We start from the raw sequence: 25,580 nt of genomic DNA on the forward strand, positions 1-25,580 counted from the left end.
GCATGCCACGACACAACTGACTGGAAGAGGGGCCTTGTTGTCCCTCTCTGGAAACAGAAGGGTGATTGCCAAGACTGCAACAACTACCGAGGGGTGACACTGCTCTCAGTGCCGGGCAAGGTCTTTGCTCGGATAATTCTCGATCGGGTTCGCCACCATCTCCTTGAGCACCAGCATCCAGAGCAGTCAGGCTTTACACCAAAGAGGTCAACGATTGACCACATCCTTGCTCTTGGGGTCCTCACCGAACGCAGGTGAGAGTTTCAGCAGGGGCTGCTTGCAGCTTATGTTGATCTCTCTAAAGTGTTTGATTAAGTGAATCAGGATGCCCTCTGGAGGATTCTTGGTCTTCGTGGGGTGCCACCAAAACTGATCATTCTGATGTCTGAACTATACTCTGGTACTGAGAGTGCTGTGAGATGTGGTGGTACCATCTCTGACTTATTTCCAGTTGTTACTGGAGTTCGTCAGTGGTGTGTACTGTCCCCCACACTTTTCACCACTTGTATGGACTGGATTCTGGGGAGGATGGCAGAGAGTTCAAGCTGCGATGCATCGTTTAAGAAAGTCAAGATCTCTGACCTTGGTTTTGTAGATGGTGCAGTCATCTTTACGGAGACTCTAGATATCCTTTTGGGGACCCTTAAGGTGCTGAATGAGGAGTCGGAGCCACTAGGATTATGGGTTTCCTGGGTCAAAACTAAGATCCAGGCTTTCAGTGACATCTTGGATGCTGCTGTCCTGTCTATGCCTGTTTGTGGTGAGGATGTTGAGGTCGTGGAGAGATTCACTTACCTTGGCAGTGATATTAATGTCTCTGCTGGCTGTGAGTCAGAGGTCAACATACATCTGGGTCGGGCCTGGGGAGTCATGGATTCACTGGATAATGGGGTGTGGCGCTGCCGGTACCTGTGCGGGAGGACGAAAGTCCGAGTCTTCAGGTCCTTGGTGCTTCTAGTCTTGCTCTATGGATGTGACACTTGGACTCTGACCAGGGATCTGAGATGGAGACTTGATTCCTTTGGTACCCGGTCGTTTCAGAGAATCCTTGGCTATCGCCGGTCGGACTTTGTGTTCAACGAGCGGTTGCTGAGAGAGACTCAAATGAGATTTGTTACCTGCATCATCAGCTGTGGCTGTATGGACATGTGGCTCGTTTTTCTGACGCTGATCCTGCTCACCAGATCCTTTCAGCGAGGGAGTCTCGTGAGTGGAGGAGGCCAATGGGCTGACCACATGCCTCGTGGTTGCAGCAAGTTGATCAGTATCTCAAGGAGATCTGATCAAGGAGATCTTGAGATCAGTATCTCAAGGAGATCTGAAGAGATCAGTATCTCTTCCCTCTCTTCAGATCATGTAAAAAAATCACAAACTGGTCAAACACTTGGAATATTTCTTTCAATCATGACAAATCTCACATTCTCACTATCTCTCTCTCTCTCTCTCTCTGAAAGGATAGTCAGCCTGCTACTTGCATTTCCCCCTTCTCTGTCTGCTGTTCCTTTTGTTATGTTGCGTCCTGGTCCATTTTGTGTTCTAGCTCTTCCAGGAACCTTGACTATGTGTAGTTTTTAGATCCTCGTGGAGGATCTTTAAGTCTTACTCACGTTGTTGTTCTTGTGGACTTTTTTGTTTCACAGCCTACAGTTTTCATAGAAACTTCCTGAAACTTGGCATATATGTGTAAAAATACCCTGCGCAGACAGTAACCATCTCGGATTTTGAAAATTCCTCCTAGAAAAAGTTATGACGTCAAAATATCTCCACTAATCATTAATGGAAATCGCCTAAAAAATTATCTCCGAAACTAGGCAAGCTTTGTGAATTCTGTTTGCTGGAATCGAGCAGGGCATTAGCAGAGATGAATTACCGCACATATGATGCATCACTATGACGTCATATCAATTTTTATGAAGTCATTCCTATTTTTTGACATTTTTTGTTTCACAACCCAGAGTTTTCATCGGATCTTCGTGAAACTTGCCATGTATATGCAGAAAGCCCACTCGCAGGCAGTAACCATCTCCAATTTTGGAAATTCTTCCTAGAAAAAAAGTTGACGTCATAATATCGCTGCAAATGGAAATCGCCTATACCATTATCTCCGAAACTAGGCAAGCGGTTTGAATTTTGTTTGAGGGAATCAAGCCAGGCATTAGCACAGATAATTTATCGCAAACCTGATACATCACAATGACGTCATATTCGTTTTTATGACATCATCATTAAGAGGACGAGGATCTTGGCTCATTTGCGCTTGTTTTTTAAAAAAATTTGAGTATGCAAATTTTCAATTTTCTAACCCATCCAGAAAGTACTGACTGTGTGCGTATGCGCGTGTCCTCAATTGCTTGAACAACCATCACTCCATTTTCATCTGCAAACTGATGACATTGCTCATCGTGAGTAATAAAGATGGTGACATTCTTCATGTAGATGATGTACTCATCCACATTTGGAAGACGAATCTGATCAGTTACTCTTTGTTTTCATTGCATGCTATAATTTTTTTCCATTGCTGTGGCACTTGTTGGTCTTCTCCATAGATAGTTGTTACCCAGCTCCCACCTGACTCTCTCCTTCCTCTCTCAGCGTTCTTAATGCTCAGCTTCTGATCAGTGTTCATAACAAAGTGTAGTGTTACTTTAAACAACTGAAGCCAATTCCACAAGCGACTTCAGTCGGTAATCTGCAAGTGAACCAAATGTTGGTGCAATACTCCGTTGGGGCAGTGCTTGTATCATAGCCATTCCGCCTGCAATCCAGATACTCCCTGGAGGAATCTCAACAACTGGGGATGGCTGCACATGTGATTCAATGAAGTGAAGCAAGGTTGCCTTTGTTGTCTTGTTCAGAGACCCATCCTGATGTGCCGATGATGGGGGGAGTGGGCATAGGTTGTATGTGAGCATGTTTCGGATGTCCAGTTCTCTGATGTTTGCAATGATCAGAAGTCGCTGGAAGAGATTTTGATCAGCCTGAAATGTCATTTCCTTGCCTTTTACTTGTGAGAGGATTATTTTGGCTCTCCTGTGTTTCGCATTGACTGAAAGGTTTCGGTCTCATGTTTCTTAATAGATGTGGACATGTTTTGGCTACCTTTGAAGATGGTCCTTACAGTAAGCAGAAAGTGCTGCATCTCCTTTCGACCAGGAATTGATATAGTCTGCAGTAACCTGAGAAGCTCACACATCTCGAGTCGGTTGGCTGGCAAGTATCATGCATAATTGACACGGTCATATGCAAAAAAAATTTTAAAACATGGTTAAAAATGATTTATTGGCAGAGAGATGGAGCTGCCAGTTCCTTTCTCTTGTGGCCCTCATGAAGAGTAGTGGAACCTCAACCATTTAAATATACTAGTCCGTGCCCATTAAAAAAAAAAATTAAAAATAAAATATTCAAACCGCGACCAAGAAACAACAACCACACAGGCCGTTCCATCGCTCTGGCATGCCCGTACGTGCATGGCCTGGAAGTTCGCATATCGCAGTCACGATTATTCGCAATTTAGTTTCAATGGCCAATTATTCAATTAGCGCCAACGTATTTTGCCTTTTCGCAATGTCATCACAAGGAAAAACACAAAGAGAAGAGAAGAGAAAAAAAATTACTTCCTGCTTTGGAGCATACCAGCTCACTCTGATGTTACCGAAATGTATGCACCGTCTCATATGAAAACGATCATAACTTGGGGCATTGTGTTTATAAATGTGCATAAGAAATCGAGAAATTATTAGAATACACGAAGTCATCACTCTCCGGAGGTCCGTACGTTGTAACCCGTAATGGGGAACGCGGCTGAGGTTCCCTTCCCCCATTGGCCACGCCCACGCAGCAACGTGTCTTGTCATTTGTTGGTAAATAAATGGCCATAACTTGGGAAGCACTTGTCCAATTAATATCAAACCTTGAAAAGGCACATCCTCAGGTCCCCAGCAATATATCTGGCAAGTTTCAATTATATTGGACCAGTGGTTGTCAAGAAACAGCAGTCACACACAGACACAGACACAGACACACACAGATTGCTGGAATTATAGATAGATGATGACCACACAGCAAATATTAGGCTACTGGACCACAACCAGGTAACTGATTTGTCAACAACAAAGTTGTTACATTTTGTCATCAACTTTTGGAATTGTTCTGTTGACTTTCTGGGAAAGTTGTTTGCAGTTTCACCATCCTCTCCAGAACTTGATCTTTTTTGTCTTGAGGAAGTGGATCCAGGAAAGTTTGCATTGCATCACTTCCATTACACAATTATGCATTTGAATGCTCTCTCTCTCTCTCTCTCTCTCTCTCTCTCTCTCTCTCTCTCTCTCTCTCTCTCTCTCTCTCTCTCTCTCTGTCTCTGTCTCTGTCTCTGTCTCTGTCTCTGTCTCTGTCTCTGTCTCTGTCTCTCTCTCTGTCTGTCTCTCTGTCTCTGCCTCTCTGTCACTCTCTGTCACTCTCTCTGTCACTCTCCCTGTCACTCTCTCCCTGTCTCTCTCTCCCTGTCTCTCTCTCCCTGTCTCTCTCCCTGTCTCTCTCTCCCTGTCTCTCTCTCCCTGTCTCTCTCTCTCCCTGTCTCTCTCTCCCTGTCTCTCTCTCCCTGTCTCTCTCTCCCTGTCTCTCTCTCCCTGTCTCTCTCTCCCTGTCTCTCTCTCCCTGTCTCTCTCTCCCTGTCTCTCTCTCCCTGTCTCTCTCTCCCTGTCTCTCTCTCCCTGTCTCTCTCTCCCTGTCTCTCTCTCCCTGTCTCTCTCTCCCTGTCTCTCTCTCCCTGTCTCTCTCTCCCTGTCTCTCTCTCCCTGTCTCTCTCTCCCTGTCTCTCTCTCCCTGTCTCTCTCTCCCTGTCTCTCTCTCCCTGTCTCTCTCTCCCTGTCTCTCTCTCCCTGTCTCTCTCTCCCTGTCTCTCTCTCTCTCTCTCTCTCTCTGTCTCTCTCTCCCTGTCTCTCTCTCCCTGTCTCTCTCTCCCTGTCTCTCTCTCCCTGTCTCTCTCTCCCTGTCTCTCTCTCCCTGTCTCTCTCTCCCTGTCTCTCTCTCCCTGTCTCTCTCTCCCTGTCTCTCTCTCCCTGTCTCTCTCTCCCTGTCTCTCTCTCCCTGTCTCTCTCTCCCTGTCTCTCTCTCCCTGTCTCTCTGTCTCTGTCTCTCTGTCTCTGTCACTCTCTCTGTCACTCTCTCTGTCACTCTCTCTCTCTCTCTCTCTCCCTGTCTCTCTCTCTCTCCCTGTCTCTCTCTCTCTCTCTCTCTCTCTCTCTCTCTCTCTCTCTCTCTCTCTCTCTCTCTCTCTCTCTCTCTCTCTCTCTCTCTCTCTCTCTCTCTCTCTCTCTCCCTGTGGCTGCTGGTTTGCATCATTGGTTTGGACACAGCTATGCCACTGATGCAGTGTCCCCCTTACCAGTACACTGGTATTCATTTTGCTGACCTCGGAAGGATGACAGGCTGAGTCAACCTCCTGGTGTATATTAAGTCAGCGGCCAACGGGGCTTGAACTCAGGACCCTTGGATCCCAAGCTGCCACCCTAACCACGAAGTCAACACCAGGCTTCAGAAGTAGGTCACAAAACTAAACAGGTTTGGCCCATGTTCTAAAACAGTAATTCTTAACCTGGGGGAAATTTTCGGATTTCAGGGGGGAAATTATTTTTTAGGTTGAACAATTTTCAAACTATTTATTGCGTTGAATTCTTACTTACTATTGCGTTATTCAAACTATCCTTACTTTGTTTTCTTCAACCTATCTTTGTGAGTCGGGGTTTTCATCTTTAATGACCATAAAATCTGAAGCACAAAATTGGCTTGAAGTGGAGTGTGACATGCGTTGTGCACTCCAACACTGCTCCTGACATTGATGCACTGGTGAGCAAGAAGCAGTTCCAGCCATCTCACTGAAGTAAATGTGCTTAGTGCATGCTCATCAATTATCCTGCTGCGTTTAACGACCGAAGACATCAATAGTTTTGCCAAGTCTTTTGCCAGTTTTAGCTCGCCTGTACGAAGAACAGAGAGCTATAGCGATACCCCCGGTGTGAGCGTCAGCGTGAGCGTGAAAATGTTAAAGTTTTTGGTGCAAGTTATTTCCTTTCTAATGTTTTTATCTACCACACTATTTTTTACTGATTACAATATACAAATACATATATTGCTTTAAAATTATTTGGATCAGACTTCACTGCAATGCTTTATAAAAAATATAATTAGACTAGTCTTTTAAAAACTATAAATGTATAAACAGGCGAGCATTGGGTGGCTTTGATTAGATGGTGGCACCAACTCTCTGGTTAAATGATGCTCTGCAAAAAACATTTCCCTTAATACGAATTATTTGAATAATGATGAACTTTTGCTGATTTTAGGAATGCTAATGTTAAAATAATAAAAACTCTTAATGTTATGCAATAAATTGTGTACCGATATTTTTATGAAAATATTTATTGGAATTATTTTTTTCATGAAATTTTAGTTTTTTATTGATTTAGTGTTGATAATGTGGTGGGGAGAAATATCATTATTCAGCAATTTCAAAGGGGGAAACAATACTCATAAGGTTAAGAAACCCTGGTCTAAAACAATTCGGAAAGTCATTCACAGTCTGAAGATGTCGTGAAAGGGCTAGAAAGATTTGTTTGCCGATTGTATGATCAAGAGCATGACAGTGTAAACCAGGCAAGGCATAATTTACTGAAAAAATAATGAGTAATAGCTAATTAAAATGCAAATAAAAATAATTCAAACCCAATCCTGTTACGAGGTGACAAAGGTTTAAGTTTATGATCTTTTTAGGTTCATTTTTTGTGTGCAGTGATATCAATTTGCCTTCGCCTTCTTAAACCTAATCTCAGCTGGGTTCTTGGATGTCCTTTGATTAATAATTGTTTTTGTCCCCCTCCCGAGAAAGATTTCTTTGTTGTCTGTGAATTCTCTGGATTTATTATATCAGGACATGTTTTGATTGTTGATATTTCCATAGACTTGTACACAGTTCTCCACATATGGACAAGAGGTGGTGCTATATTTTATTGAGAGATTCGTCGAAAGCGACGACTCGCACCACCACCACCATTTGATATATACATATATATATATATATATATATATATATATATATATATATATATATATATATATATATATATATATATATATATATATATATATATATATATACACATACATATATATATGTTTTTTTAAAAAAATAATTACAATAACAAATTAATGTTACTTTTTGCACTTACGAGTTTTGAATTCACTTTAAGCAATATTTGAATGACCTTCATGCAAAAATTCAGGTAGATACCACATGTGGGTCACAAAATTGAAAAACTCGACTTTTTACATGTCAGCCGGTGTATTAGGTTCTGGGCTTCAAGAAAATATAGAGGAAGGTGGGTGGCAGCCAAAAATAAATACATCACAATTGAAGTAAGTCTGTAAAATAAATATAAATCGGTTTTACGATGAAGTCTCCTGCTATGTTGATGCAGATGAAATGTTTAGAATCAATTAAACTTGCACCCTTGCCCCTGCCATTCCTCCACTATTAATCTCTTAAATAGTTTTCCTTTGTAATCTGTTGATGTGTTGATTTTTATAAATCATTCTGCAGTTGCATAAACCAGCGAATAAATGAAATTAAAAGAATCAATTTTGTCTATTGTTTTACACCGCCCTATTCCATTGTTAACAGTGCACGAAAGGCCCGTGGTGCGAGATAACAGTCACAGCTCAACTAAAAACCCACGATTTGTCAAAATTAATCCCCGCGATAACTAAATCGGTACATAGAGGTTCAAACCCATGATATTTAAGGGTTTACTTCTATCATTTTGACATTATCTCAATGGTGAAGAATCACTTTTATGATTATAGGAGCCAGATCTTCACAGAAATCTAATCAATTCATCCTTATGTCACACACCCAACATGTCCTGTCCACAAAGTTTCATCCAAATTCGTCCATAACTCTTTGAGATATCCAGCTCACAGACAGACAAGCAGACAAACAAACCAGTTTTGTCATAATCAGTCATAAACTTTTTGAAATATCATGCCATATTATATGTTGTTTTTAGGCCCCATCTCTCAATATGCGACTTTTAAAATGACTTATTCCATCCCAGAATGCTCGGTGCGCATGCACAGAAACCTCAAGAAACGGTGGTGTTCAAGGCACCATAAAGTATATTGTGTGTGCGAGATGAGGATTGTTGCCGTAAATGGTTCACAAAGCTTTTAAAAGAAGCCAAAAATGCGTGTTTCTGGATACATATAATCACCAAAATCAAATTAGTTCTTCCTTGCTGCACTCCCAATCTGTCCACTAAGTTTTGTCCGAATCTGTCTTTAACTTTTTTCAGATATCCTGCTCACAGACAGGGCTGAAAACCTCTTACAAGGAACTTCAATGTGTAAGGAGGCCATTGGGCCCCTCAAAGCCTGTGCAATGGTTTTGTCCATGCTCTATCCTTTTAAATCCTGAGTGTCAAGCAAGGAAGCAGCACATTCCATTTTTACCCCACTCATGCGAAGCGAAAAGGGAGTTAAGCCATTGGTTTAGGTCCGTCCGTCCACAAATGTCATTTTGATGATCGAGGAACAACTTATTTAAATTGAATGTTCCATTTTAAACACGAATCGGAAAAAGAACCTGCCGTTTTACTGTGCTTTGACTCTGAATTTGTCCTGATTGCACATGCGCAGACAAGACTCGTGAGATAATTGTCTCACTCTGCCTGCCTGCCTGGCGATGAAACAAAATTGAAAATCATTCCATACAGGAAACTTCCTGTTTTTAAGAATGTCATGAAGGACACAAACAACTAATTTAACATGTTCGATGTTGTGGTATAACAGCCACTGCGTCAACGGCGGTAAACTTCCAGAATTAATATTTTGATACGATCTTTGCAATCTTTATTTTATTTAAATTGAATTGTGTATTAGAACACTGTAGAACACAAATCACCTTCTTATTGCTTCCAGAAACCTACAGTTTTGCATTGCTTGGACATGTTGAATATGGGGACTGCTTCAATCGTACTAAACTTCTGGAATATTTTTTTAACGATCTTTAAAATCATTATTTTATTTCATTTGAACTATATGTATACTTGAACACTGTGCATGGTAATGTGTTCTATGAACTCTCTGATTAGTCTTTAATTACTTGAACGGTGTTCGAACCACCAACCTCCCAGACTCAGAGCGGACATTCTAACCATTACACCACAGAGTCTGGTTAAACCATGTCTGGGTGTTCTTCTGGATCGACCTCAGCCTCATTCTTGACTTCTTCCATTGTTTTTGCTGACTGCACGAACAGCACCATGTCGTCAACGTTGTGAATGTTCCATGTATTCCGCCCTCCTTCCTTTTACATGACTGACTGTGGATAGGCAATATTGAATGACAATTCTCTAATAGCAATCTTGAAGACAAATTAATTTATTGTGTGAAAAGCATGATATCATTAGACTCGAAGTTAAATATAGTGTCTGTTTTTTCCTCCACGTGCATTTGCTGCAGAAGTCACGACAGTCTTTGAATGAAGATCCGGAAAGTCCACTTGCCAATGGAGCTACAGGTGTGTAGGTACCATTTTATGAACTTTGACGGTTGACTGAAATACGTGAATAAACAAAGTTTGTCCTTAGATATTCAAGTTTATTTTGTGCCTTTTTCTGTGGTTAGATCATGGCTTATTGTAAGTGAGTACCACAAGATATAAAGACAGTTGAGGGTTATGAGTGCACACCTTTGTCTTAGTTTATTTCTAAACTCTGGAATCACAAAAATCTTTACCTTTTATTATTTATTTTTGTCTTTGTCCATTTCTAGACTCCACCTTGAGCTCTCCGACAACAACACCCTCAACACCAACCCCAACTGGTAAGTGTACTATAAAGAGTAGAATTGCAGTTAATTTGTGCATTACATCATTAGGTTTTTGGGGTTTTTTTGGTAATATTGCTATGCCACACCAAGGAGTGTGAAAGGTTAATGTGCATCTTTTGCAGTGTGGGTGAGACAGGATTGGGCATTGTTTGAATGAACACTGGTGCTTTGAGCTTTTGATTGCAAAACATCAGTGCACAACTTGTTCCCTGGAGTGGATGAATTGACCATGTCCCGAACAATGCATCCCCAAATAAAATTTTGTTATGGACACGGGTTTCGCGGTTTACCACAAGGGGGACTTCTCAGACTCCTCCCAGCCCTAAGGCCACCAACCGCGGATAACTCTGTGGTTCGGCATGTTGTGAGTCAACCACGAACACTGATTGATACCGTACTTATCTTATCTTATTTAATCAGGTGCAACCGAACGGAGCTGCCAAGTCCATACCGGCTAATGTTGTGGAGCCAATCGGTGGGTCAGAACGTCCCGTCTATCACAAGTACACCCTCATATAGAGTCCACAGTAAAGAGACGAACCAGGCAGGTTGGAAACAATGATTTATCCAAGAATTGCAGCACGTAAGTATTTACAAGGGTCAATGAAAGCAACACATTTAAAACGACAAGGGCACTCAGTAGAGCGCATACCTCCACCATGCAATGCCTGATCCATGAGAACATATCTGGAACCAATACATTTTTTAAATATCCCACGATATATCGTTTTTGGCCCAATCTGTAAATGGTGAAGAATCACTTTGAAATTAAATAATTCTCATATGCAGATCTGGATTCGGATGTTCACCAAAATCGAATCACTTCATCCTTGTCACAGACCCAATCTGTCCACCAAGTTTGAACCAAATCCATTCACAACTTCTTGAGGAATTTATGTATATCACTTTAGCTTTTTCTCTCAATGGTGAAGAATCACTTAAAAAAATTATCGGATCCAGATCTGGATTCAGATCACCAAAATTGATTCAACTCTTCCTTCTTGTTCTGACAAATCTCACACTCAGGATGTCTCTCCATAAGGACCATCTGGAACCATCCCCCCCCATCTACTTTCTCAACAATCCTCTTGAAGAAGTCCTTTCATTCAAGCTTCTGGGTCTCACCAACATCCATGATCTTTCATGGGAAAGCCACATTTTCAACCAGACCTCCAAAGCCAGTCGTCGACTGGGAATTCTCCGTCGTACAAAGTTCTTCCTCGGCCCACCTGAGCTCCTGACCACATACAAAGCTTTCGTCCACAACCTGATGGAGTACTGCTCTCCCCTCTGGGCCGGTGCTCCCACCTCTTCCCTTTCTCGGCTTCACGTTGTGGAAACCAAGGCATTTCAGATCATTGGTATCTCCCGTGATGAGGCTGAGTCTTTGGATCTCTCACCGCAGGCAGGTTGGTGGTCTTTCTGTCTTCGACCGTCTCCTCTCTGGCCTCGCCCCTCCCCTGCTCTGTCTGCGATATGTCCCTCCCCCCCCCCCCACTCCCTAATATTTCCGCATGGTGTTCAAGGTCCACCAGCAACCCCCTTCTGGTAAAATTACCAAAATCAAGAATCACTGCTCACCTTCACTCTTTCATTCCTCTTTTTCCCCACCTTTGGAATAAACTCCCACACTCTCTTCAATCCCACTTTTCCCTCCAAGTCTTCAAAACAGCTGTTCACCACCATGTCTTATCTTCCCACATCCAAAACCATGATCTTTTCTACCCCTGTTGATCCACCCCAAACCCACCTCCTTCAAATTCCTTGCCTTCTGCTTTCCTTCCTGAAAGGACCTGAAAGTCCCGATAGTGTCCATCTTCTTTCCCCTGTGACCCCACCCCATCCCTCTCCCTTCCACAGATCTCATGTCTCTCTTCCCCAATGTTTTTTCCTTCCCTCTCCTGCTCCTCTTGTCTCCTGCTCCACTTGTTGTACGTTCTGTGTGTTCGCTCTCATCCAAGACTCGACATTGTGTACAAAAAAAGCAAGATTAATTTAATTCAAATAAATATCAGTTTGGGATTTTGAAAAAAGAGAAGGGATAGAGAATGAAAGAGGAACTGTGCATGGTCAATGGAGTTCGTTGTTTATTTTTTTGTGGTGAAGAAGAGTTTTTGTTTTTACTTTTTTGGAATGAGATGGGGGGAAAGGGATCAAGCTGAGGGAACAGAAATGACAATACTTGCAGGAAAAGAAGTAAAAAAACCTGTGGGGTCAAGAAAGACAGCAGCAACATGCTGAATAGTCGAGTAGGCCGGACTTTAATAGGATACGTATTCGACGATTCAGCATAACTAGGTACGGTTTGACAGGGAAAATTGGATGAAAACACGACCAGCAACACAGGAATGAAAAAAAAAAACAGGAAAACAATGGAACTGGTCCGGGAAACTTAGCTTTGATGAGCTGGAGAGAGAAACTGCTTAAACCAGTGTCACACATGAAGGGACACCCCCCCCCCCACATCCATTCTTGGTACTTTAAAAAAATATTTTTAAAACTCACTTTTTGCACGACATCATTACTTATCTAAATAAGATCCAGAGTCCGTGTCATTTTTGCATCCACACTCAAACCACTGTTACCGCGAAGTTCAAAATGATACAATATTAATCACCAAGGACTCGGGCGGTGCAAGGTCAAAAAATGTAGACTTGGACAAAACAATTTTCAAGGATTACAAGGAAATTTTTGCACAGGAGGAGGTCGTTCGGCCCATCATGCCTGCACCACACTAATACCAGATTTAATAAATCTGTCAATGCCCCTTCCCTTCGTGTGCAGTCTTTTGGCTGCTAAACTGGTGCTCATTTTGCCGAACTCGGAAGGATGACAGGCTGAGTCAACCCCCTGGTGTTAATTCAGCGGCCAACGGGGCTTGAACTCAGAACCCTAGGATCCCAAGCCACCACCCTAACCGTTTTCATTATTCCCATCGAAAAATGCCCAGACAAAGCAAGCGTGAAGTATGCTTTGTGTAGTTTGACGACAAGATGCTACTGATTGTGCGAGACTTGGTGCACTATGGTTGACTCCTGGCAAGTGGCATCAACACACCCTCACTGTATCTGTTTTCTGTCATCTCAGCCATCCCCGTTCTTAGAAACCCCAAATAAAAAAAATTAGAGCTGCAAACAATGCAACAAAAAGTTGAGCTGAGGCCCATGGGTTTGGTAGTCTTTGTTTCACTCCATACCAGCTTGATGTAACGTAGTGAAACTACAGTATGTGGTTTACATGACTGAGAAGTGATAATGTGACTATATTAACAGGAAAGGAAGTTTTTGCTTACATTGCTCTATACCCTTTTTTTGACAAGGTGCTGCGTATTTCCTCCCCCAACCCCATCCATCTACTCTCTGGGTCTGATGCCTCACCCTCCCCAATGTTTGTTCCATTCCGGCTCACCACGGCAGACAGCCGTTGCTGAGGTCCAATCCACAGTTGGTAACATAGCCATCTCTGTCACTGTTCCCTTGCAACTCCAATCCTCCACACATCACTTTTTAAAATAAAGAAATGAAGCCTTTATTTTATTTTCGCTCATGCTCAAGCTTGCTTGCTGTGTGTCAGCTGTGGCTTTCCGTTACATTATTAGTCATGTTATTGGGCAAAATTGATCTACGACATGCAGTAAAACATCTTGTCTTGGCAGTACACCTTTCTCTACTGCTATCTGAAAGCCAGCCTCTTGGTTCTTATGGCTAAACGTCATAGGATGGCATTTATGTTTATCACAACTTGAGTTGACTGTATTTTCCTGGTATTAGAAATTAGACGACAGTATTTTTGGCATACAAGTCAATACTGTTTTTTTCCTGGAAGTCTGGGCCTCGACTTGTACTCGGTATCATTTAATTGTGTAAATGAAAAAAAAAATTCAAAGTTTGATATTTTCTGAAATAAATTGTATAATTTTTAATTTTATAACGCACTCCAGTGAGTTTCCACTTCACGTGGATGTGTTCTGAGAAAGTGCAACGTTAACCACTTAAGGACCAATGGACACATATATGTGTCCCTAAACTGAAAAGTGGTGTATCTCGGATATTTTCCCTACAATTTTAGATTACTTTGATTACTTAGTACTCCAAATAGATTTATCAAAGAATGAAGGAAAGAAAGAAAAATCTGAAAAAGAGCAAAATCGACTTGTACTTCAAATAAACTTTTCAATGAAAGAAAGAAAGAACAAATAGCGGTTCATTCAAAGTACGCCACCTGTTGCCAAATAAATAATAATCCTCCAGTGCACGACATTGCTGGGGCACCTTCGTCGCCTGGCGATGCCACCTTGCAGCACATGGAGTCAGAATTGGGAGGGAGTGGTGTACAGTAATTGATTATTAATTGATTAATTGCAGAATTAAAATAAATAAATAATAATCAAAAATAATTAATTTCTCACTCAATTGCCGAATAGCATACCTAAACCACCATTGTTTCATCCGAATCTGTAACTTTTTGAAAATTAAGCAATTAATCAATGAATCAAAAATACTCTTTATAGCCAAATCACTTGGTCACTGTTATGTCCAAATATCAGCTTCCGAGCTCAAAAGGTGCCTGAGATATTGCCAGGATGAGAAATAAAATAAATAAGTTATGAATAAATATATAAAAAGAAATTAATCAATCAATTCATTGATTAATCCAAAAATAAAATATACCATTTTGCCAAAGCACATCTTCACTTTCGTCCCCAAATTTCAGCTAAATTGCTCAAAGGATGGCTGAGATATTGACCGAACAAACAAACAAATGAATCATTCGTATAGTGACACTTGGTAAAATAGCACAAAGTGGAACGGCACTCGGTAGAGCGCATACCCCTGCCAGGTTGAACAGTTCACGTTTTTATCCCACTGATGGGCTGGATCCGAACCAAAATCCAATTGGCTTGTATTGTTCTTGTCACCAAATCAACTCACCCACCTTGTTTTGTTACAACTCGTCCACAACTTATTGAGATATAATGATATATATATATATATATATATATATATATATATATATATATATATATATATATATATTTGTTTTTGTCCCCATCTATCAATTCTCGAAATTAGGCCTGTATTGACCTTTTGACCTCAAAATTAATTGGTAGTTGAATTAATTGACCTGATATGCAAATCCTGTTCAAATTTCAAGTCAATTGTGTGCAAATTGAGGATTTTAGAAATTTGGCCCATGTTGATCTTTTGACATGTCCATCCATCCATCCATCCATCCATCCATCCATCCATCCATCCATCCATCCATCGGAACAATATACTGTGCAGTGCGTTGGTGCTGCCTAAGCAATCTCCTTGGCTATTGGGCACAATCGTGGATGGGTTGTCACTTTGACACAGAATCAGTGGACATGTGCTGACCTCAAAATGAATCAGTGGACATGTGCTGACCTCAAAATGAATCGGTGGTTTTATTCAGTGAGCTGATATGAAAATCCTGATTAAATTTCAATTCATTTGGATGAAAATTGACAATTTTAGAAATTTGGCCCATATTGCTGTTTTGGCCTATGTTTACCTGTTGGCCGATATTGATCTCAAAAATAATAAGTGGTTGAATTAATTGACCTGATGTGTAAATCTTCAAATTTCAAGTTAATCTAATTAAAATTGAGGATTTTAGAAATTTGCCCAACGTTGACTTTTTGGCATATGGTGACCTCAAAAATAATACGTGATTGAATTCAGTGACCTGATGTGTAAATCTTCAAATTTCAAGTCATTCAGATGGAAATTGAGGATTTTAGAAAATTTGGCCAATGGTGATCTCAAAAATCATTGGTGCTTGAATTCATTTAAGCTGGTGTGCAAATGGTCTTGAAATTTCAAGTCAATCGGATGAAAATTGACAATTTTAGAAATAATTAAAAAATTTGGCCTATGTTGGGTTGACCTTTTGACCTATGACAACCTTAAAAGTAATAGGTGGTTGAATTAATTGACCTGATATGCAAATCCAGTTCAAATTTCAAGTCAATCAGATGAAATTTGAGGATTTTAGAAAATTTGGTTCAAATTGACCTTTTGGCCTATATAGACCTTTTTGGTCGACCAAATATTATAAAACTTCAATGCATGACCGTTGCAGGGTCAGTGATATTAATCTCTGAAAATATCAGAACGATTGGTTGAGCGGTTTGGGCTTGAGGCGAATGGACAGACAGACATGGAGGCGATCAACATATTTGTCAGAAAAAGTTTGTTTTTTGCGAAGTAACAAGAAAACAAATGGACTAAAAACTGAGTACTCCCTTCCTTCGGCGTCCGTTGATGACGTCATACAGCGCCGAGATATGGAATTGGGAAGGAGCGGTGTACAATGAACTTATCGATAAATGTAGGAAAGAAAGAAAAATCTGAAAAAGAGCCAAATTGACTCCTACTTCAAATCGACTTATCGGCCAAAAATATGGTATATTAAAACGTTTTAATGTGTTTTACAATTGGAACTTTTGTACTGGCACGCATCCTTGACAAGATGTTTGCAATGTCATGATTTCTTAACTGCAGTTCTTCGAATTATCCATTGTTGAACAATTTATTTATTTTGGGGGGTTGCAGGGGGGTGGGGAGGTGGGGATTCATCTGTGGAGATGAGAAATGATTTCTTCGCTTTGCCCTTCATGTGAACTGCTTGCCGATGCACTGCTTATGTGAAGGAGTTTATAAACGTATCTCACCCCAACCAAACACATCGTCTCCACACGCTTCTTCATGCACTTAATATTTGTATCTTACTTCTAAATGAATGTCAACATCCCTTCATTCATGTTTTTTTTTTTGCTCCATTTTTTTTAGGCTCAGCGCCACCTCCCCCTCCACCACTGCTTTCTCCATCACCCACAGCGATCGCTACAAACGATTCGGGACCGGCTCGGGGTGCCCTGCTCAGCTCTATCCGGAACTTCCAGAAAGGAATTCTGCGATCAGCAGCTGTGGATAATCCCGATTGTGATACCGAAGGTATATGATCAGTGCACCTTTTGTTCTCGTTGAGCAGAACTTACTCGATTTCGATGAGTGCCAAGATGGTTCTGAAAAATGGAACGTATATCCATTGGCTCTAGGTTAGAGCTTAAATCCAAAGAAATGATCAAGAAACCACCATTGGATGTTTAAGATTGTCTCTGTAGCTGGCAGTTTAAACCTACTTCCTCCATTCATACAGTCAATCGAATCCGTTTGTAAGCTGCTAGTTGTGGGCTCTTGGTAACACACTCATGTTAAAAGGGAAACTTTGTACATGTTTTGTACATCAGGCTAACAATGTGTTTTACCCTTAGAGGACTGAAAACACAATGGCTTGAAAGCCAAAGGCTAAATCATGTAAGAATGTTTTTGTTGATTTCCAGAAAGTTTTATCTGAATGTATATGAATCATAAATATATTTGAACCATATATGTTCTTGTGCAATTCACATTGAACTTTATTTCCTTTCCAAGGATGCGTTTGAGGAATCGGATCACTTTGGGCTCGGGATTATTGTGATGGATGTATTCTTAAGCACGGTCACATTTGGAAACAGGAAGTTATATAAATGTTGTTTTATGTATCTATTGGTAAATTCTTTTCTTGCTTAACATGGATCCTAAAATGTCGATTACCGATACCTGATGTTTCATCCATGATTTTAAATTGTGGCTTTCGCAAAAGAAAATGGAAGGTTGGTAATAAATTGTATAAATACTTCTAGTCTCAGCATTAATACTGTAGTTTGCTGGGTTCTCATGCCTCACATGCTTCCTTTACTCATTCAGTTCTTTCAGCATCCACACACTGAGTCGGGGAACAAAAGATCTATAAATGGATGAGGTGTGTCTGTGATGTTCCACTCGAGCGTTCTGATGTGCATTGTGACACACCAAAATGATTGTCATAATCTTCTGAGTTAATTAGGCTAATTAACTACAGATAATGCATAATAATTCCCAGATTTTAAACACACGCCATGTTAATGTGTATAGACCAGCTGAATACGTTCTTCCACAGCATGGCATTCTAATTACAAAATTAATTACAAAAAAATGTTAACATTGTAAAAAAAGCATATGTTAATCAATACTAATGATACTAGTAGTATAATTTGGTAATAATAATAACAAACATATAATTCCCATGCCTGCCCAAGCACATCTTTGCTTGGTAACCAGCAAGCTAATGCTCGAGCAGTACGGCGGGCAGGTATGCGACAAGGCCGTGAAAAATCAGTGAAAATTTGGTCAAATGGACCAACGGGCCCACTCGTATACAATCATAAAAACATTTCAAACTCTATATTATTCATGGAATACTTATCCTGCACAGTCTTGAGAAGGACTTGTTACAACCCAACTCTTCTGGTGGCAAATTTGTAATTCCCCAAAAATTGTCCTGAAGCTCACCTGGATCTGGAGCAACAGTCGCTCAAACCCCCCGCAGACTACCTTCGACCCTGATTTTTACTTACATATTCTTTAGATTTCGTAAGTATATTGATGACTTCTGTCATCTGTTTGTGTGTTTGTTTGTGTGTTTGTTTGTGTGTGTGTGTGTGTGTGTGTGTGTGTGTGTGTGTGTGTGTGTGTGTGTGTGTGTGTGTGTGTGTGTGTGTGTGTGTGTGTGTGTGTGTGTGTGTGTGTGTGTGTGTGTGTGTGTGTGTGTGTGTGTGTTTGTGTGTTTGTTTGTAGGCACGATAACTCGAGAACGGAAGAAGCTACCAATGTCAAATTACACCATGTGATTCAGGAGGGTGATGGCTCGTGCTGATTAGATTTTGATCAAAATCGGTCAAAGGTCAAGGTCACAGTGAGGTCAAACATTCGATTTTTGATGGTTTGGTACAGAATCATTGTAGAAACTTCTGGTTTGCGTCGTTACCTTCTCTAGAGACAGCTTTTATTAGACAAGGTCAGAGGTCGAGTTGACGATTTCGTAAGTACCAGTCTATGACTGCTTGTTTGTTTGTTTGTTTTAATGCCGTGAACAAACTTTGGTACATCACGGGGTGATGATGGTTGTGGTCAAGTTTCATCAGAATTGTGTGTGTGTCATTTCTGAGAAGAAAGCAAATACCTGTTTTGAGGGATATTCACCATCCACCCCACCCCCCACTGTTGACCCTCTTTAATGTGTAATTTATAATTGCATTGTCTTTGCCTTTGATGTGTCTAATTTCCATGTTGAATTCTTGTAAAAACAAGCTCTATCTCATCAAGCTCTGATTTTTATTCTTCATTTTATGAATGAAAGTTAAAGGATTGTGATCTGTGAAAACCACAACTGGAAAAGTAGTTGTACCTAAATATACCTAATACTGTTGCAAATCGAGCAGAAGAGCGAGGGCTCTCTTTCTATATGGTCAAATAGTTACTTTGTTGTTTGTTAAACTTCTTTAAATAAAAGCATACATGGTGATCTATGCCTGCAGAGCATCTTCCTGCAGCAAAACAGCTCTGGCCCTGACATCGCGCAACCACTAATAATGTGAAATTGTTCTGGAAATTTGTTTCAGAACTCACAAGTTTGGCTTTAACTTTGTCGAATGCAGCATGACATTTGCATCCCATAGAAATTGTCTTTTTCTTGAGCAGATTCCTCAAAATGATAAAAATCAGAGAAATTTTTGCAAAATCTCCAAACCCATCCAACCATGCCCAGGAATGTCACGAGCTCCTTTTTACCTTTTAGATGCCGTCAAGGTATCAATTGTTCCCACATTTGCTTTCACTGGCTGTACTTGACCTTGACACAGAACATGACCGAAGAACACATCACGTGCTTTGGCTGATTGAAATTTTACCAGATTTATGGGCTGTTTGGAATTGACAAGTCTCTTAAAGAAAGCACGGATTCTCTGAAGGTGATCGTCCCAAGTCAGGGAATGGATGATGACATCGTCGATGTATGCCTCTCCCCCTTCAAGATCAAGGTGTTTAAATTTAGCTGGGCAGTTCTTTTAGATGAAAAGAAGAACTTTCTACTGGCAAAGTCCATTCGGTGTCACAAAAGCAGAGATTTTCTTTGCTCGTTCAGTAAGATGAATCTGCCAGGACCCCTTCAATAAGTCAAACTTGGCTTGACCAATCCTGTCAAGGCAATCATCAATCTGACGGATTGGATAGGAGTCAGTTCTTGACTGCATTGACATGTTTTAAATTAGTGCAAGGATGAAAACTGCCATCTGGATTGGGTACCAGGACACGATGAACTCCATTCACTGTCGCTCAGTTCAATGATGTGGATCTCAAGCATGTATTCAACCTCCTTATGAAGATGTTCCAACTTGACAGGGATCATCCTGTACGGGTGCTGTTTTTTCTGGCATGACATCACCTACCTCTACATCACGATACCCTAAGTCGGTATGGCCAGGAACATCTGCAAACAAGTGGGCAAACTCATAAATTCGGTCTGATACTTGACCCTGCTGTTCTGACATCAAATGACCCAATTTCTGATATGTGTACTAAAACCAAGCTGTTGGTCAGCCTTGGACAAGCGTTATCACTAATGTGGTCAAACTCACCTCATCACAAATATCGTTTTGCTCCTGTGCATCAACTGTAGGTAAAGCAGTTGAGACCGAGACCACACTTTCTGGTTGCTTTCTATCATGATATGATTTTATCATATTGATGTGACAGTCGTCTGTGTGTGTCGATCAGGAATTTTGACTATATAGTCGGTCTTGCTGACTTTTCTTTCCATGAGGTAAAGGCCAGAATCTGAATTTACTGGCCTCTAATGGTTGACTTGCAATTGGAAGCAACACCAAAACCTTGTCACCAGGACCAAGTCCCCTGTCGTTGGAATATCTATCATGCCTCACTTTCTTCTTGTCTTGTGTTCCTTTTAAGTTCTCTCTTGCTGCGTCACCGTGACGCCTTTGCCAGCCAATCTCTGAAATCAGACACGTAATCCAGCAAATTTACCTGTGATCTCTCATTAAGCTGCTGTTCCATCAAAAGCTTTCCTTCATTCATAGGGGAGCATAGGACAGACACGGCTCTAATCTTATTCATTCACATGGGAGCATGGGACAGACACGGCTCTATCTAATCTTATTCGCATTGAAACAGAGGACAGACACTGTTCTATCTGATCTTATTCATTCACGAAAGCCTGTTGTTGGCTCAACAGTTGGAGTGGCTGGCTTAAGATCTGAGAGTCTTGAGTTTAAGCCCCTGTCAAACCGTTGAATTAACACCAGGCGGGTTGATTCAGCCTGCCATCCTTCCGAGGTCGGCGAATGAGTACCAGCGTGTTGGTAATGTGTCATTGCATCAGCGGCATAGCTGGACCCTCATAAAATGATGCAGCGAAGCAGCCACAGGCTGTATACGAATAAGTAAATAATTCATTCACATGGGAACACAAGACAGACATGGCACAAGGTTAACGAGACACATTCGAGAATGTAAGCGGAGCCCTTCAACAACCCCTGGATAAACCAGATCTTTTAAAGTTGTACGAAAATGGAGCTTGTTCTCCACACTCCCCAATACACAGGATTTGTTCTCGAAGTTTATTGTAAAAATGAAAGGATAAGGTAAAGTGTTGTAGTCTCTATGGCAGGTTTCCTTTTAAAAACACGATCGCACAAAAGGTGAAAAAAAAAACTGATCGTTCTCCCTTTAAAAACGCAGCATTGAAATGTCCTTCACCTGACGTCCTGCGCTTACCAACATGGCGGCTAAGTGGCGACACCACGCCCTGTGTGATGGCTTGAGCTATGCTCCTCCTCCTCCTCCTCCTCCTCCTCCTCCTCTGTCTTTTCCAATTCAGTTGTTCCAAAACATAAACTGTTGACCAGTTGCAGTTCAGTATTCTCACAGTTGAGTATTTTTTGCTGAATACATTTACACCAGATGACCACCACTCCGATTCCACAGTGACGACTTCGTCCTCTTTTAAAGGGGTTAAAGGGAAGTTTACCATCGTCGCAATCTGCCGCCAAACTTCCCTAACACCCGGAGTCGTAACATGGCGCCCAACTACCATGACAGCCGGAGTCGTAACATGGCGCCCAACTACCATGACAGCCGGAGTCGTAACATGGCGCCCAACTAACCTGACAACAACGACCATTTCTCCGCTGTTGTCCCGTCCGGCGTGCTCACTGGTATGACGGCCTTCCCGGGTAAAGTGAGCACGCCATCTTTGTTTATCATGCTGTGTTCCTCGCACACCGGCCACTCTCAGAGTCAGCCCTCAGGAACGCGTCGGTAAGGCAAGTTGAGAAAAGCTTTGGACATGGCGAGTGTACAGGGATCGCGGGCACGGACAGCGCAGACAACGTCCGGGGCACGGACAGCGAAGACAACGCTCTTGTATCGTTTACTTTTCAAAGCTTGAGGTTGATTGATCCTCGACACGGATTTCATGAGAATGGTTCGACGAGCCTGCGTTACCGATCGTAATGAGGATCTTTTATTGAACCGACATCGTTGTTATTTTGTTTTGTGTTGAAATCAAAGCCACAGCCTCACGTGTTGTTACCGCTCTCTTATCTGGGTGGTGGTTAAAACTCTTATCTGGATGGTTGTTACCGCTCTCTCATATGAGTGGTGGTTAAAACTCTATCAAGGTGGTGGTTGTTACCTCTCTCGTATGGGTGGTGGTTAAAACTCTTAACTGGGTGGTTGTTACCGCTCTCTCATATGGGTGGTGGTTAACACTCCGTTATCTGGGTGGTTGTTACCGCTCTCTCATATGGGTGGTGGTTAACACTCTCATCTGGGTGGTTGTTACCGCTCTCTCATGTGGGTGGTTGTTACCATTTTCTCATATTGTGGTTGATACGGTTCTCTCATATGGGTGGTTAACACACTCTCATCTGGGTGGTTGTTACCGCTCTCTCATATGGGTGGTGGTTAACACTCTCATCTGGGTGGTTGTTACCGCTCTCTCATATGGGTGGTGGTTAACACTCATCTGGGTGGTTGTTACCGCTCTCTCATGTGGGTGGTGGTTAACACTCATCTGGGTGGTTGTTACTGCTCTCTCATGTGGGTGGTTACCATTTTCTCATATTTGTGGTTGATACGGTTCTCTCATATGGGTGATTAACACACTCTCATATGGGTGGTCGTTAACACTCTCTCATCTGGGTGGTGGTGAAAACTCTCATCTGGGGGGTTGTTACCGCTCTCTCATCTGGGTGGTGGTGAAAACTCTCATCTGGGGGGTTGTTACCGCTCTCTCATCTGGGTGGTTGTTACCATTTTTTCATATTTGTGGTTGATACGGTTCTCTCATCTGGGTGGTTAACACTCTCATCTGGGTGGTTAACACTCATCTGGGTGGTGGTTAAAACTCTCATCTGGGTGGTGGTTAAAACTCTCATCTGGGTGGTTGTTACCACTCTCTCATGGGGTGGTTGTACCATTTTATCATCTTTGTGGTTTATACTGTTTTCTCATCAGGGTGGTTGTTACCACTCTCATGTGGGTGGTTGTTACCATTTTCTCATCTGGGTGGTTGTTAACACTCTCATCTGGGTGGTTGTTACCACTCTCTCATGTGGGTGGTTGTTACCATTTTCTCATCTTTATGGTTGATATGGTTCTCTTATCTCGATGGTGGTTGCTACCACTTTCTCATCTGGGTGGTTGTTATGATTCTCATCTGGATGGTTATTATCACTTTATCTGAGTGGTTGTCACCACTTTCTTATCTTGGTAGTTGTTACCATTTTCTCATCTGGATAGTTGTTGCTGTTTTCTCATCTTTGTGATTGTTACTGCTCTCTCATTGAGGTGGTTGTTAGTTCTCTCATCTGGGTGGTTGTTACTGTTTTCTCATCTTTGTGGTTGTTAGTTTTCTCATCTGGGTGGTTGTTACCACTCTCTCATGTGGGTGGATGTTACCATTTTCTCATATTTGTGGTTGATACGATTCTCTCATCTGGGTGGTGGTTGCCACTCTCTCATGGGGTGGTCGTACCATTTTATCATCTTTGTGGTTGATACTGTTTTCTCATCTGGGTGGTTGTTACCACTCTCATGGGGTGATTGTACCATTTTATCATCTTTGTGGTTGATACTGTTTTCTCATCTGGGTGGTTGTTACCATTCTCTCATGTGTGTGGTTGTTACCATTTTCTCATATTTGTGGTTGATACGGTTCTCTCATCTGGGTGGTGGTGGCCACCACTTTCTCATCTGGGTGGTTGTTATGGTTCTCTCATCTGGGTGGTTGTTTCCATTTTCTCATCTTTATGGTTGTTACTGTTTTCTCATCTTGGTGGTTGTTACTGTTTTCTCATCTGGGTGGTTGTTACCACTCTCATGTGGGTGGTTGTTACCATTTTCTCATCTTTGTGGTTGATACGGTTCTCTAATCTGGGTGGTGGTTGCCACCACTTTCTCCTCTGGGTGGTTGTTATGGTTCTCATATAGCTGGTAGTTGCCACCACTTTCTCATCTGAATGGTTATTACCACTTTATCTGGGTGGTTGTCACCACTTTCTTATGTTGGTAGTTACCATTCTCTCATCTGGATAGTTGTTGCTGTTTTCTCATCTTTGTGATTGTTACTGCTCTCTCATCTCGGTGGTAGTTGGTTCTCTCATTGAGGTGGTTGTTCGTTCTCTCATCTGGATGGTTGTTACTGTTTTCTCATCTTTGTGGTTGTTACTGTTTTCTCATCTGGATGGTTGTTAGTTTTCTCATCTGGGTGGCTGTTACCACTCTCTCATGTGGGTGGTTGTTACCATTTTCTCATCTTTGTGGTTATGGTTCTCTCCTCTGGGTGGTGGTTGCCACCACTTTCTCATCTGGGTGGTTATTACCAGTTTATCTGGGTGGTTGTCACCATTTTCTTATCTTGGTAGTTGTTACCATTTTCTCATCTGGATAGTTGTTGCTGTTTTCTCATCTTTGTGATTGTTACTGCTCTCTCATCGAGGTGGTAGTTAGTTCTCTCATCTCGGTGGTAGTTAGTTCTCTCATCTTGGTGGTAGTTAGTTCTCTCATCTCGGTGGTAGTTAGTTCTCTCATCTCAGTGGTAGTTAGTTCTCTCATCTCGGTGGTAGTTACGGTTCTCTCATCTGGGTGGTAGTTGCTGTTTTCTCATCTGGGTGGTTGTTACCACTTTCTCATGTGGGTGGATGTTACCATTTTCTCATCTTTGTGGTTGATACGGTTCTCTCATCTGGGTGGTAGTTGCCACCACTTTCTCATCTGGGTGGTTATAGTTTTCTCATCTGGGTGGTAGTTAGTTTTCTTATCTGGGTGGTTGTTATGGTTCTCTCTCATCTTGGTGGTAGTTAGTTTTCTTTTCTGGGTGGTTGTTATGGTTCTGTCTCATCTTGGTCAGGTCAGGTTATGGGAGCATGTGCCAGAACAGCACGTCGCTGCGTCCACTTTCCGCCGGTACTCCAGGGGCCTCCGTCTGGCCATCCCCCAGGCAGATGCCAGGCCCATCCCCATCTCCTTGAGATGATGGTCAACCTGTTGCAACCATGAGGCACGTGGTCGACCCACTGGCCTCCTCCACTCATGAGACTCCCTCGCTGAGAGAATCTGGTGAGCAGGATCAGAGTCAGGAAAACGAGCCACATGTCCATACAGCCGCAACTGACGCTCACGGACTATGCAGGTAACAAATCTCATCCGAGTCTCTCTCAGCAACCGCTCGTTGGACACAAAATCCGACCAGCGATAGCCAAGGATTCTCCAAAGAGACCTGGTACCAAAGGA

The 25,580-nt window shown here is 41.9% G+C and overlaps 1 protein-coding gene across 8 annotated transcripts in view; it reads left to right on the top strand.

Annotated features, from left to right (window-relative positions):
• Positions 1-25,580, top strand: part of PXK (PX domain containing serine/threonine kinase like) — a 190,389-nt gene that overhangs the window by 158,488 nt on the left and 6,321 nt on the right. For 3 of the 8 annotated variants that reach the window (XM_085850750.1, XM_085850752.1, XM_085850751.1), the window contains 3 exons: positions 9,514-9,571; positions 9,826-9,876; positions 16,698-16,862. In XM_085850750.1, the coding sequence (XP_085706876.1) occupies positions 9,514-9,571; positions 9,826-9,876; positions 16,698-16,862 (274 nt within the window). Of the gene's footprint in view, positions 1-3,078; positions 3,211-9,513; positions 9,572-9,825; positions 9,877-13,298; positions 13,330-16,697; positions 22,209-25,580 lie in introns of those variants that run through there. The other 5 variants (XM_085850754.1, XM_085850756.1, XM_085850755.1 and 2 more) reach the window with 4 other exon arrangements.

The sequence above is a fragment of the Eptatretus burgeri genome, chromosome 13, assembly GCF_056783735.1.
Source record: "Eptatretus burgeri isolate ZD-2024b chromosome 13, Ebu_testis_v1, whole genome shotgun sequence".
Lineage (NCBI taxonomy): Eukaryota > Metazoa > Chordata > Myxini > Myxiniformes > Myxinidae > Eptatretus > Eptatretus burgeri.